Source organism: Acanthaster planci, linkage group LG15 (genome assembly GCF_054643075.1).
Source record: "Acanthaster planci isolate LZ-2023a linkage group LG15, COTS_SCS, whole genome shotgun sequence".
Classification (NCBI taxonomy): Eukaryota; Metazoa; Echinodermata; class Asteroidea; order Valvatida; family Acanthasteridae; genus Acanthaster; species Acanthaster planci.
In genome coordinates this window covers 3,157,721-3,174,741 of record NC_141791.1, presented here as the reverse complement: position 1 = coordinate 3,174,741, position 17,021 = coordinate 3,157,721, and the positions used below count along the sequence as shown (strand labels likewise).

The 17,021-nt window shown below is 42.9% G+C and overlaps 2 protein-coding genes across 14 annotated transcripts in view; one reads left to right on the top strand and one right to left on the bottom strand.

The window, feature by feature from the left end:
- The window catches only part of LOC110984489 (17S U2 SnRNP complex component HTATSF1-like), a 33,841-nt gene extending 21,269 nt beyond the window's left edge, over positions 1-12,572 (bottom strand). For 2 of the 3 annotated variants that reach the window (XM_022244723.2, XM_022244724.2), the window contains exons 1-6: positions 12,456-12,572; positions 10,657-10,823; positions 9,270-9,549; positions 8,124-8,326; positions 7,427-7,587; positions 6,490-6,586 (exon numbers count right to left, since the gene is read on the bottom strand). In XM_022244723.2, coding sequence (XP_022100415.2) covers positions 6,490-6,586; positions 7,427-7,587; positions 8,124-8,326; positions 9,270-9,549; positions 10,657-10,800 — 885 coding nt within the window. In that variant the 5' untranslated portion in view covers positions 10,801-10,823; positions 12,456-12,572. The remainder of the gene's footprint in view (positions 1-6,489; positions 6,587-7,426; positions 7,588-8,123; positions 8,327-9,269; positions 9,550-10,656; positions 10,824-12,455) is intronic. The other variant, XM_022244725.2, reaches the window with a different exon arrangement.
- Positions 12,573-14,985: 2,413 nt separating this feature from the next.
- The window catches only part of LOC110984498 (syntaxin-binding protein 5-like), a 73,218-nt gene continuing 71,182 nt past the window's right edge, over positions 14,986-17,021 (top strand). For all 11 annotated transcript variants that reach the window (XM_087146242.1, XM_087146250.1, XM_087146248.1 and 8 more), the window contains exons 1-2: positions 14,986-15,276; positions 15,512-15,609. In XM_087146242.1, coding sequence (XP_087002368.1) covers positions 15,154-15,276; positions 15,512-15,609 — 221 coding nt within the window. In that variant the 5' untranslated portion in view covers positions 14,986-15,153. The remainder of the gene's footprint in view (positions 15,277-15,511; positions 15,610-17,021) is intronic.

The following is a 17,021-nucleotide window of genomic DNA, read 5'->3' as shown; positions in this document are numbered from 1 at the left end:
AACACCGTCTTTAAAAGTACACGTACTTTGCTCTGCCCCAGCCACAGGATGCATCCCATCAGAAGGCTTCGTGTAACAAAGGATAAAAAAAAAAAGTCCCTACCATTGTGAACACTGATTGAAGAAAAATTTACTGATTTAGTGTTGATTATTGATTATTATTTACTCGTAATGAAATAATCTATTTATTCATTCTTTAATGTGCCAACTCATAATGTCTTGACTCTTCAGTTTCCTATTGAGTTTGTATTTTTGGGAAGAAATGGCTCAAAATACAGGCGTAAACTTTTGATGTTGAAAATATGGAGCAGGTAAGTAAGATCTCAGTCTCTGAGCCCTTGACAGAAGATAGTGGCATCACTGCAAGGGGATAAGAACGCAGCAAGTTATCTCCCTCATCCATCACAATATTTGGAATAGTGAGGACATTCCGACCCTTGTTTTTTTTTTTTTTTCTTCTCCACTTTGATCGGCCATGTGGACTGGGTGATCCAGATTGACAAACCGTGCTGGGACCACCACTCAGCAAGAATGCAGGGGGGGGGAACTAGTGTTGGGGAGAGGGGGGCATTCCACAAGACTCTTCCAGGCCAGGACACCGTCATTTGTGATAGAGATGGATGGGCGATGGATGGGAAGAGGGATAGAGGGGGGGGAGGTTGGTACGTTAATAGTGGAGAAGATGGCTTGCCTAGTGCCAGGCTGCCAGCCAGCATTCTTCTGCTTGAGGGGTAGGCAATGCAGCCTTCAACTGGAAGTACATACACATGTGCATGTAAGAGCACTGTGTAGAACATGGCTCTAATTTCATAGAGGTACTTCGTTGGAAAAAAAAACAAACGAGTTCCACAAAGATAAGCAGGCCAAGCCAGACTCGGCGGAGTACCAGACACTATTCACTGAAGTCTTGTTTAGCGGGTTCATGTAACAATAACTGCATGCTAAGTTGGAAACTGGACCCTGAATTCTGTGATGGACGAACTACGGTGACACAAGCAAAAGATGGTGTGCTTATTACTGCTTGTCTCAAGCTTCAAGCCCCCCAAGAAAGATTTGGCTAGCACACGAATGAATTATCTTGCATCAGTGCAAGACTACATGTAGTAACATTTGGTGAAATTATGGCTGGTCGACATATTCTGCCCCACTTCCGCAACTGATGCTTCATTTGAAGTGCAGCGTGTCTGTTTACTGACCCGAACTCACACGGCTAAGACGGTAGGCCAGATCTGGCTGAGCAGCGAGGAGATTGATGTGTGCTTGGTCTTCCCTCCCCACACCATCCCCCCCCCAAACCTCCGCATCATCGGCCTCGGCTATTTCTCGTTCAGGATACCACGCATAGCTGCCGCATTCTCCGGTCGACTGGATGGGCGATAATTATTATGGAGTGATTTTTAAGTGGCTTTGTACCCGAGCTTTGGCTGAAGACATTGCACGGCATTGGGAGTGGCAGCTGGGGAAATGTGGTAAGGAGGGCAAACGGTTTTGGATGGGACCCCTTTTGGGGGTGGGGCGTGAGGAAAGAAGAGGGGGGAGGGCCACTAGGGTAGGAGGAAGGGGAGTGAGCGGCTTGCAAGTGGCACTGAGAATCTTTCAGTGAGTCATTCAATAACCCTATCCGGTTCGTGAGAGACTTTGTCACAAAGGCAGGCGTGCCACAATTTGCAGGCTCCCATTGGACGATCACTGAAGTTGCGCGTTAATTTCCGGTTAACTTCCATGGTTCCATGTAAACGGTGATCAATGCACGTAACTTCATGTGCAGCGGGCCTTGTTTAAACTAAAGTGACGTCACACTTACGAGACGAATAGGGGTCGAAATCCATCCCCCCCTCCCGAGACATTTTTTCCGATACTGTCAAATTTTGGGGTTTTTTTTTCAAATTTTATAATTAGTCTTGCTCGTTTTTTGAGGTAGGTCAACCCAAGATGTCTTTCCCCCAGTGATGTGCTGGACATGCTCACCGCATGGGCCAACGGTGTGAGACGGTAAACTTTAACTGACGATAACAACGAAGCCTTACACGAATGTCGGGTTTATTTGAAAGTTCACAAATGTACATCCATATACTTGTACTTCTGTGTACTGAACGAGTTCACATGCAGATCAAGTTTTACAATGATCAGGCATAGAACAGCAGACATGTTGCGGAGTCCTCTCCCCCTGCAACTCGCTGTGAGCCACTCCAATAAGCTCATTTTTCAGTTGGTTGTGCTTAAATAATTAATTCTACTTCAACTGCTCGACAGCATTACTAAAGAAACAAACACTTCCTTTCATCGCATACAGTTGTCACGTTGCAGGTGTCACCTAAAAAATGGGCGAACATTTCAATCAGGTTTTTTCCTTCATTTTTTTTACCAGAGAAAAAATGCATATACAAAGCCCTAAATCAACGATAATGTTTGGAACTGACAAACAAACTATCAAACTAATCTACTAATGTATTTTTACAATTATATGTACATGAATGTGTACCTTACAAATATGTGTCTCTTCGATGTACGGAAAAAAAGAAAAAAAACACCTCTGGCTTCTTGAGGATAAGCCACATTTTCAACCCAATTTCTGTGTACGGTGTACATTGGGAAGACAACCATAGCACAAGGTAACCAATAGATACAGTGCAACGGTAATCACACTCCTCCGTCTCTCCCTCATTCTTCCTTTCTTGCTCCAGGTCCCCTTTCCCCTGAGGACCCCAAGGAACCTTTTGACAGAGGAATCCAGGCAGAGATATTGGAAGCCGACATGATAAATCAACGTGGGATAATGGCACCAGGAAAATTCGGCCACTGGCGACCCCTGGAACAGGTGAAAAGAATTCCAACCACTTCTTGACAAATTGCTAGAATAATGCATGGTAAAAAATACTGTGGTCACGGCACACACGCCTGAAAGAAAAATATAAATCCTACGTCGGCTAAAAAAAATACCCTTTTCAGTGCTACATGAGCAATGCAGGCTTTCTATAGGTCCAAAGGAAAAGGTAAGATGTTACAATAGATGGGATTTGAACCCTCCGAGTCCAGCTTAAGGCTTTCGTAAAGCACTCAACACTTTTCTTGGAAAACTGCAACCCTGGTTCCATCCTAAATTGTTGCTTAACATGCAAGCGTGCAAATGGAAAGCCACCCACACAATGAGGAATTTACACAAATGTACACTCTACGAAAACCCTTTAAAAAAAACTTTGGCATGGCATAGTTGTGGAGTGAATGGAAAAACCGGAGAAACAACCATTGCATGGAAAAGCTATAGGTCAGAACATGTTACCAACAGCTCTACCATTAGTTATACGGTTTATTTTTGTTTCCTTTCCAAGTGGTTAAAAAACATGTCAAAGGGGCCTGAAGTGTCAAAGGGGCCTGAAGTGATTGAAATTGCAGCGGTAATAGAGAGCACGAAGCTTTAGTTTAAAACCCATCGTCTTCAACACCCACATCGCTTTTCCTTCCCGGTTTCAGCAAGGACCAATTCTGAAATTCCTGCATCCATTAAACCCGGTGTAACAGATGTACAGGTACAAGGGAATGCATAAATAACACCCTGGAGCGGGGATATAAAGTCCTCTTCCCCCCAACTCATGAGGTGTTGAGACCACAAGGGGAATTGAGCCACGACACCTAGGTGACTTCAGGGTGTAATCTGAGTTCACCTGTTTTTTTTTTTTTTAAGGAGTGATCACAGATTTCAATTGGACCTCTGACCTCTCGGCATATTATTCAACAAATGAAGCGTGGCCCCGGCTGGGGGAAACAGCTGCACAGCAAACGCTCTGCAGTTGACAGATCCCTTCTCTTCTCTTTTTTTTTTTGGGGGGGGAGCAGACTCGACAGAAGGCTGACAGAGTTACCATAGGGGACGCTGTGTAAAAAGATACTGGGAATTCCAATAAATGGAGGGGAAAGAAATTGGCTTTCAAATACTGAGGCCACAGGAAAATAAAACGATGGAAAGATCCCAGAGGGCTTTCTGCAAACCAGTAATATTGCAGGCTTCCTGCACCCGAAGGACAATTCTATGACTTTTCCATGACTTTTCCGAGACCTAATTATGAAAATCCATGACCCAATAACACAACTTCTTGGACTATTCGACCTATTAAGTTGCAAATACAATCACACATTCTATGCGCTTATTTCTGAGAATAGAAAATCACACACAGTGTTTGAAAAATTCCATGACTTTTCCTTGACTTTTAATGGTCATCTTTACCAAATTCCATGACTGTTCTAGGCCTGGAAAACGGAAACAAATTTCTGTGACTTCTTCCACAACTTTTCCAGGCTGTGGAAACCCTGTATTGGCATCGGGTTTTCGCTTTTTAGCCAGGCAGTTCGGCTGAGGTTGACGGGGTGTCAAGGAGGACTGCAAACAGTTAACTGGTACAACCTTGTTGCCGTCCATAGCTTCAAGCATGTCGGCAAAGAGTGCCCATGTGGTATCACTCTTGGATTCCAAGCTCACGTCTCCATTGATCTCTGTGTCCCAAAGTTGACCTCCTTGTCTAATGTGCCACAACATACAATTACTGCAAACACGTACATTTCTAAACACGCAATAACTTCCGGATCACAATGAGTCAGTTAAATTTTTTTTAATCTGGACAGAAAAAATTTGTGAGAGTGATTTTGACAATGTATGTAAGGTTTTGGCTAGGATTTTATTCACTTTTTAGATTCTTCTCCACTCTTAAATATTCTGTGCTACACAAGTGTCACATATGTGTCCATAAAGATTGACTGTGATTAAAAATGTAGGCCTCAAACTTTCCTTTTGGCCCTTATGCCTACAAGTCAAGGCTTTCTCGGTTTCTCCAACATCACATGTTGCCTAACTCTGCTACCCCGACGAGGTTCAATTCTGCCTGAGGTAACTGCATGTATCAAGCCAGGCTTTGCAAGCAGAAGGTGGATATAGCGCCCTCGTCTGTCAAAGGCAGTACCCCACTTCCTCCAAAGAAAAGTTGCCTCTGCGGTTATTGGCCAGTGGCTGCCACAAGCAGTGTTACTCCCGGCTGTGACAAGTAAACACTGTGTGCAACTTACTTGGCTATGACTTGATATGACACACGTGTCTATGGGAAATGGATGCAGCCGCTACTGTATACTCGTGTGTGATTCCAAGCCGCAGCCAAGCAATCCGGACACGGTCTCTCTCAGGCACAGCCTAATGGTGGCTCAGAAATGCACCCTCTACTGCTAGAAGCCAAAACTACCAAAGCAGTCTCCCAAGCATTTGTCATTTGCTCCAGACAGGATTCAGTGCAGATTAAAATAGCTACTCATCTGCAGACAGATCCCAACGTAACGTCCAAAGTGCATTTCTTCAGTTAGATAGGATTCAGTGCAGATTCAAATAGCTACACATCTGCAAACGGATCCCAACGTAACATCCAAAGTGTATTTCTTCAGTTAGGCAGGATGCAAACTGCAGTTCTGCATGTATATTAACTCCACTGGAACCTTGTGCTTCAAGTGTCAAGAACTGTTGAGAACTAATAGTTCTTAACCACTTGCTGCCGGGTGGATTTTTCTTGAGCAAGACAAGATGCCGGGTCCTTTTCAAGATTTTCCGTTTTCAAAATTCTTCAAAAATTCATCATTTCATTTAATGGCCGTTTACACCCACATGAAGGACTCTTTGAGCACTACTCTAAAGCTGGCAGGTGACCTTCATTGACTTTTGAATATTTCAGCCAGGCCTGCAGCCTTGGAAAAAGAGCCTAGATTGTGGGATATTACGTGAGATTCTTTTGTTCCCGAAATCGGCACAGTGCACTGCTGACCTCTTTTCAATAGGGGCCAGATTAGCGTGCAGCGGTGCTGTGTGGCTCATCGCTGTGGTGTTGGAGAGCTTTTGTCCCCGGTGGTAATTCACTCGCTCTAAATGCCCCGAACCATAGTACACTGTTTCAAAATAAGGCTGGATTATCTCCACTATTGAGAGCGAAAAAATGTCGGTAATGTCCAGCAGCTCAGTCTTTTGAGCTGAGCACGGTCTTAGAAGGCCCAACTCTTTTGCCTCAGTTCTGGGCTCCCCGGCTCTGCATATAAAACCTATGTGCTCGAAAAAGGGTCGCCCGGCAGGAAGTGGTTAATTCCGCATTGAAGGAAAACATTCCATCGTGTTAAAGTCACAGACGACTAAAATGACACATCATCCAATACAGCGGCCCTATGCCTTATCGGTATTTTTGCTAGAGCCCTTCTGGGTCCTGGAGGATCCTCCACGAAGCAGAAACCACAGGCATGGTCATGCTACAGAATCTTCACGGGAGCATCAAACCCCATGTCATATTACGTCTTGGCTCTACCTTCATCAATCCTACCGGTATAAAACCCTGGACAATTTCATGGTGGTTTTGGAAGGATCTTGGAGGGCCGCATTTGATAAACGTCAGCAGACGAGAGACCACGAGCAAACAAAGCATTCACATCGGCGAAACAATTTCAAAAGTAACATGAAATGAGAAGACTCACCTCAAATTCATCTGGGTGGAACAAATGCTTGATGATGACCACCTGCTCGTTTCTCTTACGCTGATGGAACTTCTTCTCCGGCCTCCAATCTAGCAACCTTTACCAACAACAACAGACATAACAATTACATCTTACTGGCCAGCCCTTACTGGTTCACATCTGTGACCCACTCTGTGCAAATGAGTCTTAAGTCGCCAGAGCCACTTTTCGAGTTTTCATTTGTATTGGAAAGAGCAAATTGAGTTTTTTGTTTTGAAGCATCACTCAATTTGGCATCCTGATGAAAGTGGATACTCCATGGTGAAAAATGCTTCGGGTTCCTATTGATTTACACTGTGCAAAATTATTCTAAAGGACCTTTTACTCCAAAGTGGCTCTGACGACTTAAGGCTCATTTTCACAGAGTGGGTCACATTCTTTGCAGTGAAAGAAATTGGGATAAAAACCCGGTGGGATAAAATATACTTAGAAGGTCAATTCCATTCAACCATTATCCGCTTCTGATCAGACATAACATCACATGAGAACACACTCTCTCCTCTCTTTTTGAGAACCTGAGTAAAAACACCAGGATTTTGCTTCTGCGCCTTCTGTTGTTACATTTTCTTTGGGTATATGGCCCGATCACATCTGCTTTCGGTCAGATACCAAAAGTGGTCAGAAGACGGCAGATGTCCAAACTGTAATTTCAAGCTCTGACCTGTTAATGTAATGGCGGAAGCACACACAAATAAACCCCGGGATACTACATTTCCCATGTTAACCAGTTCTTGATGATGTCACAAAGGTAATCAATGACAGCTGTTATTACTAAAGAAGAAATCTTCCTCTTCCTGGGATTTTCTTTTTTTTTTCATTTTCATCTTTAGCTTCTTCTAAGCAAGAGCACAAGAGCCACTGTTAGACAATATCAAATATTTAAAAAACGCAATCTTACTTCTCCTGGAGATTTTTCTTTTTCTTCTTCGGCTTCTTCTTCTTTTTTGGCAGCGGCTTGTAGTCCCCTTTCATCTCAAACTTGGCCAGCTCGACGTGGATTTTGTGGCCTCGGATGACGGAGTCGTCCAGTATCTGTACGGCAAGGCCGACTGACTCCCTCTGAAAAGCAGACGAGGGGGAAAAAAGGAAGTTGAAACGTCAAGAAAAGTTGCTGAGTACAACCCCAAGAAACACAGCCACTGTGCTGGATCACGGGCAATGCAATCTGTGCAAAATTAACTGTACATTACAGCACACCGAGACGCAGCCCTACAAACACAGATCACCGGCCAAAATATCACGTGCGACGTATTTCCTATAGCTGGCTCTCGGATAGTTGTTGCTTGGGACACAAATCTGCTAAGTGACACCTTACCATGAACTGCTTTCAAATACTGGTCCTTGGTGAATCTAACATTTGAGCTGATTACGCTCAAGAACCATTCACCGACCACAACCCAGTCTCATGCAGCTGCCAATTCGGCTTAGGTAAATGTAGGCATAAGCAAATATGAGCTAGGTACCAGTGTCATGTAATATAGCTCTGCACAGTACTTTGGCTGGTAACCAGTTTCTGTGAAGCACAACTTGTCTACGCTTAGCAGATTTCTGCACCATGCAGTTCTGTGAAATAGGTCCCTCTGAACATTTCTCACCTTCAAGTAACAGCAGCGGCCGTCGCCTTTGACGTTGCCGTGCTCATCCAAGTATAGCTTAATCTTGTTCTCCTGCTTCTCCTCGTCAAACATGATCAGCCCGCACTTCTGCATCAGCTCCTCAAACTCCGGCAGGGTGGTGTCCAAGGGCAGGCCACTGACGTAGACGTTGGTGTTCTTGGTGTCGTCGATCTCGAACCACCCTGGAATATCGTTTGGCGAGCGGAAAAACAGAGCAAGCAATTCTCACATATGTCGCCTTGCCTTTTCAGTTACCCTGCCAGTCATAATCCTCACAGGTGCCTTGGATTTGAAACAAGTCCAGGAGTCATCTTTGAGACATCCATAAACCACACTGGGGACATGAGATTTAACCTGCGTAGGTCTTAAGTGGTTCACACAGGTATGGTCATTTTTCTGTGAACCCCCGCCTTTCCAAGTCCTTCTAAATCAACGACAAGGTTTGGGTGCACATGCTGTGTTGGAAGGAATGCAGTATTGATATAGCAAATACTGTAATTCCATGGAACTTGATACCCCTTGGTAACAGTTTATCGACAAATACCAGTGGATTCCAGCTCAGGGAATTTTCTGAGGATTCAGGAAGGTTCCAACACTCCAGCCCATTCCTCTCACAGCAAGGTGATATGCGTTTCTCTTTGTGCACATTCAAGTGATAATTGGCCATCCACTGGCCTCCCGCTCTAGGCCACTTATTGTCGTGAGTGAGCATGCACATGCCACACGATTCCTCTTTGCCCTTTCCAGTACGCCAAACAGTGCCATTCTCTCCGAGTAGGCCACAGCCTTAACAAGATACAATCTGGAGTTTTACTACATCACAGAGAGCAAACGTTTCTGTTACCATCTTTAATAAGGGTGACCCATCCATCCGAAGCTGATTAGTTGCGGGCCCTCACGATGAAGAAATGGTCAGTTTTGGAGGTGGGTGGAATACCCTGGGTGAATTTATCCAGGGAAAGCCTGTAAAATCAGGTAGGGACCGAAAACCCAATTCACGTGCTGACCTAGGTGGGATTCGAACCCGAGCAACAGAGGCGGAAGGTGAGGAAAGAGCCACTACACCAGCCTGATCCCCTGATACTCTCAGTTCTACAAAAGAAGTTAGGTTCAAGGAAAATCTACCTTCTTCCGCCTTCCTCTTCTGGGCTCCCTTGGCCTTCTGCCCCTCCCCTGCTTCCTTCTTGGGCTCTTCTGCTCCAAACTTCTTTGCCCCCTCTGGGTTTTCATCATCGTCGTCTTCATCATCGTCATCGTCGTCTTCTTCCTCGCTCTCCGAGTTCTCCAGTTTGGGCTGTTCCGATGCCAGCTGGGCCGCATACTGCTCGTAGTAGGACTTCACGCTCTGCTCGTCAGTGTTGACGCCGTAGTTGGCTTGGTATGCAGCGAGGAAATCTTCATCCACCTGAGATAATGTCAGCGGAATGAACACAAATGGTGACCCTATTTGATAGCCTCAACCCTAACCCTGTGGTATATGTCGACAACAAAATCTGCCAGACTCATCAGTCTGCATCATTTGTCAAAGCGGTTTGCCTACCCAGGGCTAACAACCTCAAAGTCTGTGGTCGCCAGCCACCACAGGATCCAACAGCGGCTCCAGTTCAACCACTAGTTTGCTCTTCAACAATGAGTGTGCGCAAAAGCACAGCCTGAATGTTCCCACTTGAACTACGCCGTACAATTCCGTCATCACTTGCATTCTGCCGTTCCACTTCTAGTACGATATTTTCTTGTGAATGGTTCCTTCCGTGGATCCCAATAGATGAAACCCGCTGCTGATAACCAGCGGTGTGACCACGCCTGAGGCCTGGTTCTAACTTGTCCAGTGGAAGGGTCCAGCCCATCCATCGAACAGACCGTGTCGGGTGAACTACGGTTAACTTCAGCTTTTGCTCAAACGTGCCCTGAGGTGACCATGTGTCAGAGGTTGCGTTATTAACGATAACACACTGGCTAATCTACGATCATTCTTAATAATAATAACAATAATAGTAATTGACATTTATAAAGCGCCCAATCCATCAAGCTGCTCCCAGGGACTGTACATCAAAATATAGATAAATAAATATAACCTACATGTACCATAATCAAAATCAATACTAAGAAACAAAAAAACTTGTTTAGAGAGGTGCATCTTCAGCCCGGTCTTAAAACTCTCCACATTCCTAGACTCTCTAAGATAAACTTCAAGCTGGTTCCAGAGACGGGGACCAGCCACAGAAAACATCCCCTCGCCAGCAAAAGACAGCCTAGTTTTTGGAAGAGTAAGCCTAGACGAGTCCAGCGCGGAACGAGTCAATCAACTAGGAATCCTAACATCAAGCAAACACGAGAGAGGTTACGAAAATGCATTCAAACAATTTCAAACTCTGAGTAGGAAAAAAAAAAGGACCTTCATCTTGACCTGGCAAAAACAGTTCCTTCAACAGACATGGCATGAGGGTGGTGCAATGTCTACGGCTGGAGTTTTGGACAGCTGAGATCAATGCAAATCTTGGTATATTCTTACCTTTGGAAACCAGGCCTGTTTCCCCGTGTCCCATTCGTAGACTGTGCCGTCGTTGGGGTCAGTGTAGGTGTAGCCCTGCTCCTGTTTGTACTGCTCTTCCTTTTCCAGCTGGAGCTGTCTCTCAAAGTCCTCGTCATCGGCCATTTTTTTCTTTAACTTCCGGGGGGCTACCAAATGAAATGTGACGAAAGTGGATCTACATTAGGGCCGCTTTAAATTATATAAAACAGATACACAAGGGAGAAAAAGAGCATTCCCTCCATGGAAATATAGAAAGGGAAATAAATTCAACAACACTGAATTATATGGAAAGAGTTCGTGTACGACCACCTTGATTATCAAGTTTCATGAACAGCTTTTCAAAATTGACTGTGTACTTGTCCTTCAATGGAGAACACAACGCGAGTCAAAGAATTCCATATTCTTCCATATTCCTGAGTTTACACAACTTACACAGTGGGGTGAAAGTTGCTACCCATGTTCAGTAATCAATGTTGTCAAGTTCTACTTGGTGGTGAGCACATACCGTGTACGTAGGCCCTACATTTATGTGCTATCCAGATATGGACATCTTGCCTTTAAAATAAACAAAGCTATGCATTTTATACATAACCCTACGGGGGAATGGCCTGGAAAACAGTGTTTTCTAAGTGAATGCCTAAATATTTTTACTTGTGAAAAAAATTTGACTTTTTAGACATTTTATTGCTTACAGATGGGAAAGATAAGTGGCATCCTATGGTCCTTAAATGGATTTTTTTCCAGCAAAAAAATTGGTAATTGTCTTTTTAAACAGGAACCAGTCACTCTAGCCTGGAAAATCAACATGATCGGTCATGTGAAATGAATGAGCTTTAGGTCCTGATTCTGATTGGAAAATACTTTCATTATTTATAGTCATGATCTTATAAATCCAAGATAAAAACTGGTATTCTTGGAAGGAATTTCTCAAATTTTCTTTCTTTGGTGAGCTTTAAATTTTGAGGCTTACAGTGGAACAGTTTGCTTGGTTTTTAGAAAGAGCAAGGCTTGAATTGGAGTTTAATAAAATAGAAACACATTAATGTTTTGTATATTACAATTGTGCATATTTTCGCCTTGCTTATTTGCCATCTAAATCGACAATGCCTTGTGAATTATCGAAAAAGTTTGTTTATGAATGTACTGTTAATGTTGCGTACATGTACAAATGTAGTCCGTACGAACATGACGAACTCCCTCAAAACAGTGCCTCATTCAAGATGTTCAAATGGAATGGAAATGCAGTGTGACGTGTACGCGTGTGTTTGGAGGTTAAGGCTTAGCCATGGCACCAGCTAGCCTACTCAGTCTTGGACAGTGTGGTGAACAGTAGTCAGTACCCATACTATCCACACGACCCCTAATGGACGATGAACCCGACAGTGTAACCTTGACATGCTTGAGGTTAAGTTGTCGTAAGTAGCCTAGCCCCAGACTGGACATGCAGGACTACCGCCGCGTTCCTTATCCCCACAACGCGACGGTCAATACAAAAAGTGGAGACTCCGCGAAAATGCCTTCTATAAAACCCCGTTTGCGTGTATGGATCACTCGATCACCACATCAAACCACCGATATATTAATAAGGGGAATTTGCAGTTTATAGCCCCAGTCTGCAGGAGAAGGCACTTATAAGTTACTATAACTTTACAGTAGCGCAAAACGGCTTGGCCATGTTGGCTCAATCATCATGAACGTTGGTACTGTAGTACGTTCGAGCACATTTTGCAAACTACAATATACTTAGCTGACGCAAGGATAAAATTGGAAATTCTTACTTGTTTTTCTAGAAATTGGAAGTAATTAGGCCTCGGTCGATCAATACCTCTCTGTCTCACCTCTCTCTGAGCCAGTGTTCCGCAATTTTAGTCTCACCTCAGACTCGGCTATTCATGTTCATTATATGCATTTCGTATACCAGACTAGAAGAACCTGCCTAAATTGTTGAAGTGCGCCCCCACCCCCACGAAAAATTTCAGGAGCCGATTTAAAAATACCGCTCCGAAAAATTCATTTATGATCAACTTATAAAAGAAGCGAAATGCTCTAACCCTTACCAAATGTTAGGCTAGTGGTAATTCCTCTTTATTTCCTTTACAATGCCGACGAGGGTCTTCCCCTTGGACTTTCATTTTTTGTTTTGTTTTATGCTTCAGATAGTACCTTTTAATAATGAAGATGCCCCCCCCACAGGATTATGCCAGACAAGGCTTGCAGACAGTTTGAATACAAAGTTCACACTCCATCTGCTGGCTCTTCATTACAAATCCCGCACCTTTAGACAGGTCTGCTTCCAAATGATACGCAAAACAAATGAACCACCACCACACCTCATTTTCGCTCATCTCACGTGGCCATAGTAATCCGGCAGATTAAGAGAGATACAGCGATCGTAGATGCCTGAGCTGTCGTTTTGTAACCATCTCTTTCCATCTTCCCTGGCCTCCCCGCCCCTTTTAAAAACGACACCTGTCTCCTTTATCATCTGAAACAGGTGGTGCCATCTGGAAGATGAATCCGCATCTTCCTCCCCGTTTCTCCTCGCATCCAACCCAATTCCAACAGCAAGCTGGAGGAGGTACGGTCATCCGGGATTTTATATTTACAAGATATGGAGTGCAAAAGTGACAAGAAAAAACCAATGGGACGTTTTTCAAATATTCTGTCTGTCATTTCTGAAGTCCAGTTTTCAAGCGATCACTTTTTAAAAATTACTTACATGTACCGTATTAATTTTGCCTTCTCATATTAAACCTTAAAAGCTGAAGTTGAAGGGCAGATGGAAATCTCTATAATGCAAAATGCTTCGTGGAGAAAAAAATGACATTTTGTTTGTAGACTTTGTCAGGCAGAATGCTTTTTTTTTTTAAACCAAGCATCAGAGATTAAGCAGTATCTATTCTATTGTATCCCACAGGATTGGAGCCGGACGTTTTTCTGTAAAGATTTGTATGAGCTATTAGAATGCCTTTTGTGCTTGTGCATGTGTTAAACATAAAAAGGCAAACAAACGATAACAAAGCGACTGTGGCTGCACCAAGCCAAGTAGTGTTTGCTGTACATGTAGTACATAACAATATACACGTGTTGTGAAGTGCTCCTGTAAGTGAATAATCATTTCCTATAATGGAGATTTTCAATCAATTTCTATCATTGCTCATTCTCTGGGTCTTGGGGTGGTAACAAAACATTTTAAACCAACGCTGGTAAAACAAAAACAAAGATGTTGTCTGTAACATTTTTGAGAAATCACTTTACATGTAAATATTATTGGTTTTGGGCTCTTAGGAATCAAGGAGTTCTCATTTCCCAATTACTTGACTGATTTCTCATCCTACATATTTGAACAGTACAAGACCTGAGACAGAATACGGAATGCAACTTTGAAGGATCCCATCTCCAAATGAGTACATGTACTTACTATCACAGTTTGGCAGTCAAGAATGCCAACATTTGGAATTGTCTCTTTGCCCAACTCAGAGTCTCATGCTCCCTTCCTGTTTTACAGATCTTCTTCACTGTTTTATGAATGTTTAATTTCTCCGTTATTACCATTTTAAAAGCATTTTTTGATCTCCATATTTATCTTCCACCACAATATTTTTTAATATTTTCATTTTTTTCAGTTCTTAGTCTGTTTTACGTGTATATAGTTACTTTTCTTTTGTTCAATTTAAATTTTGTTCAGACATATATTTGTACATCTGATATCATGTTTATTTCAGCCTCTCTGTCTTGTAAACATAGAGTCATGTTTCTTTATAAGATGATGCTGTCTGTGAGCCATTCAATTCTTTGTTTACTGTTTAGACTCTCTGATTGGCCAATTACTCCCCCTCTGACTCATGTTATAAGGTTACAACTGCATGGTTTATCTCATTCCTGAAGATGTTCTGAATAAAGAACGAAATATTGAATCAAACATGGCTTTCATTAGTCTTTATGGAGTCTGCATAATATTGAGATGTTTCTTTATTTTAGTTACTTTTCTCAGCATCATATTTTATTCATTTAATTTTGAGGTTGGCTTGTTCTTTGCTCTTAGATTTATTGCATTTGGTGACTATTTACAAATTTTAATCGGTTTTTGATTTTTGTCTTATCGCAGGACCCCCAACGAAAACCAGCATCGGTTGCTGGGGTGTACCTTGGACAAAATAAAGGAAGGAAATATACATGTGAAAATCCTGGGCATGTTTTTCTTGCGTTGTCAATCCTGAAACATTTCGCGCTCCATATGCTCAATACCAATAATGCAAAACAGCGCCTCGACCGTATCGACGTCTGCACCGGTACCCGTATTACACACTGTATGCACGGCGCATTATAAATCCCACACAACGAGATGACAGCAGCGGCCGAAGCGAGGGGCCTGGCTTGCGAAAAATAACAATGTCGATCATGGAAAATACCGAGATTTCCTGAGGATTTTGTATCTCCCCGAACCCCCAGGGCCACAGGGTTGAGGTGTGCAGCATGAAGCGTTTCCCTTTTAAAAAGGTGCTGGATGGGCTCACCTCGGGCTCGTCGAATTCGTCGCCGAAAGGAGAGACCGAAATCGCGGAGACTCTGAACTGTGAACATTTCACCGTATGCAAGGTGGGTGCGCGACCCGTTGTTACCGCTGTCTCTGACCCGTCCTTTTCCCAACGCATCGAGGGCCCTCTCAAAACTGGGCCTCGGTTATTTTGGCAACAGCTGTCAGGCTCTTTTGGACCTTTGCGCAGCTTTTGCTCGCCCAAGTTTGAGCCTGCTGCCCCTGTGAGCTGGATTCCATCTCGATCTTGTTCTAAAATTGAGACATTTTCTCCGTCTCCATTTTTTTCTCCTGCAGGTCGTTCGCCATGGATTTCCATACGAACCTACGTCGATGGCCTACGACCCGGTGCAGAACATCTTGGCCGTCGGCACGAAAAACGGCTCCCTACGAATGTATCCTTTTGAAGTCCCGCCCCAAATCGAATTTTTACCCCATATGTTGGCGATGATTGTGGTAAAAATCATCAGTTCATTTCATATTGATGTGTCGGTTGAAGCATAATTTACATGCAATTTTGCTTGAGCTATATGTTAATTATATTTGAGTGATGTTTACAAACTTGTAATTTTATCCGATGCCTTATAATAAAAAATGTCATTTTAAAAGATCTTTTAGGCCTTCTGATTTGTGCTTCTTGGTAGGCTTTTATGTTTTTTATTTTAGAGATCAGATATGCTGCTGAGTAATTGGTTGAACATCGTGGTTTCTTACATTGGATTTTGGGAATCATGCAGCCGTTGACATTCTGTAACCCTTGAAAGTTTTTTGTCTGCCATAGCCTTTTCTGTTTACTTTTCTAGTAATAATATGACATGTGAATTTTCATAATTAAATAACATCCCATATTTGAGCTATTCAAAAATGATTTATTTAAAATTTTACTAAATTTGGGAAGTGCGGTTACACCAAATTCAAATTGCATGCGCAATACAACGACACGCCATGACATTTTTTTGGTAACACATCAGGATCAATATTGTCTGGAATTGATTTATGCCTGTTTCCATTGAAAATAATTACCCTGACATTCTATCCTTGATAACAATTAAATGGAAGGAATTTCTATAAATTTGCATTTGCTTTGGCCGAAAGATGCATTTTCAGGACAGCTCTGTCAGCTGCCATTGCGTGAAAAACATGTTTATATAAAAGCTAAAACTTAGCCTTTGCCAGCTGGTTTCAGAATGTACGTGCACACTGGTACCCGGTACGTGTACCAGCACATGTGCACATTTATACTTGCGTGACATAGTCTGCTGTCTATATGTTTGCGTGACACCAACATGCGACTTCAGATAAAGGGGAAATGTCACAGATCTGCAGTACATGTGTATTGTGCACAAAACCACGGCTGTGCCATGTGTCAAAATATGCATGCTTCATGTTTACGCGAGGACTTTTTCTTTAATTGCATAATTTACAAGTAACTGCTGTACGTGTGGTGAATATTTCCAAACTTTCGCCAAAATTCTGAGCAATCAGTGACAAAACATTGTACATAAAAAACGTATCCATTGCTTAAAGGAGAAACATGCAACATGTGAGACTTTACCTACTGTTTGAGATTTGCTCGCTGGGAGCCCGAGTTGCATTAATCAGGGAAGGGCCCAATGAAATGATAAGTAGCCCTGTCTCCCATTCCCATTTCAAAAATACATGTAGCCTTGAGCCCCACTTCCTATGTGTACGTTCATGTACTGGATATGTGAACTTGACTACATGTACTGATGTTTCTCTTATGAATTCCATTCACTGAGTATACAGTGTTAAAATACACATCGGGCAGGGCAAATCCAAACTTAAT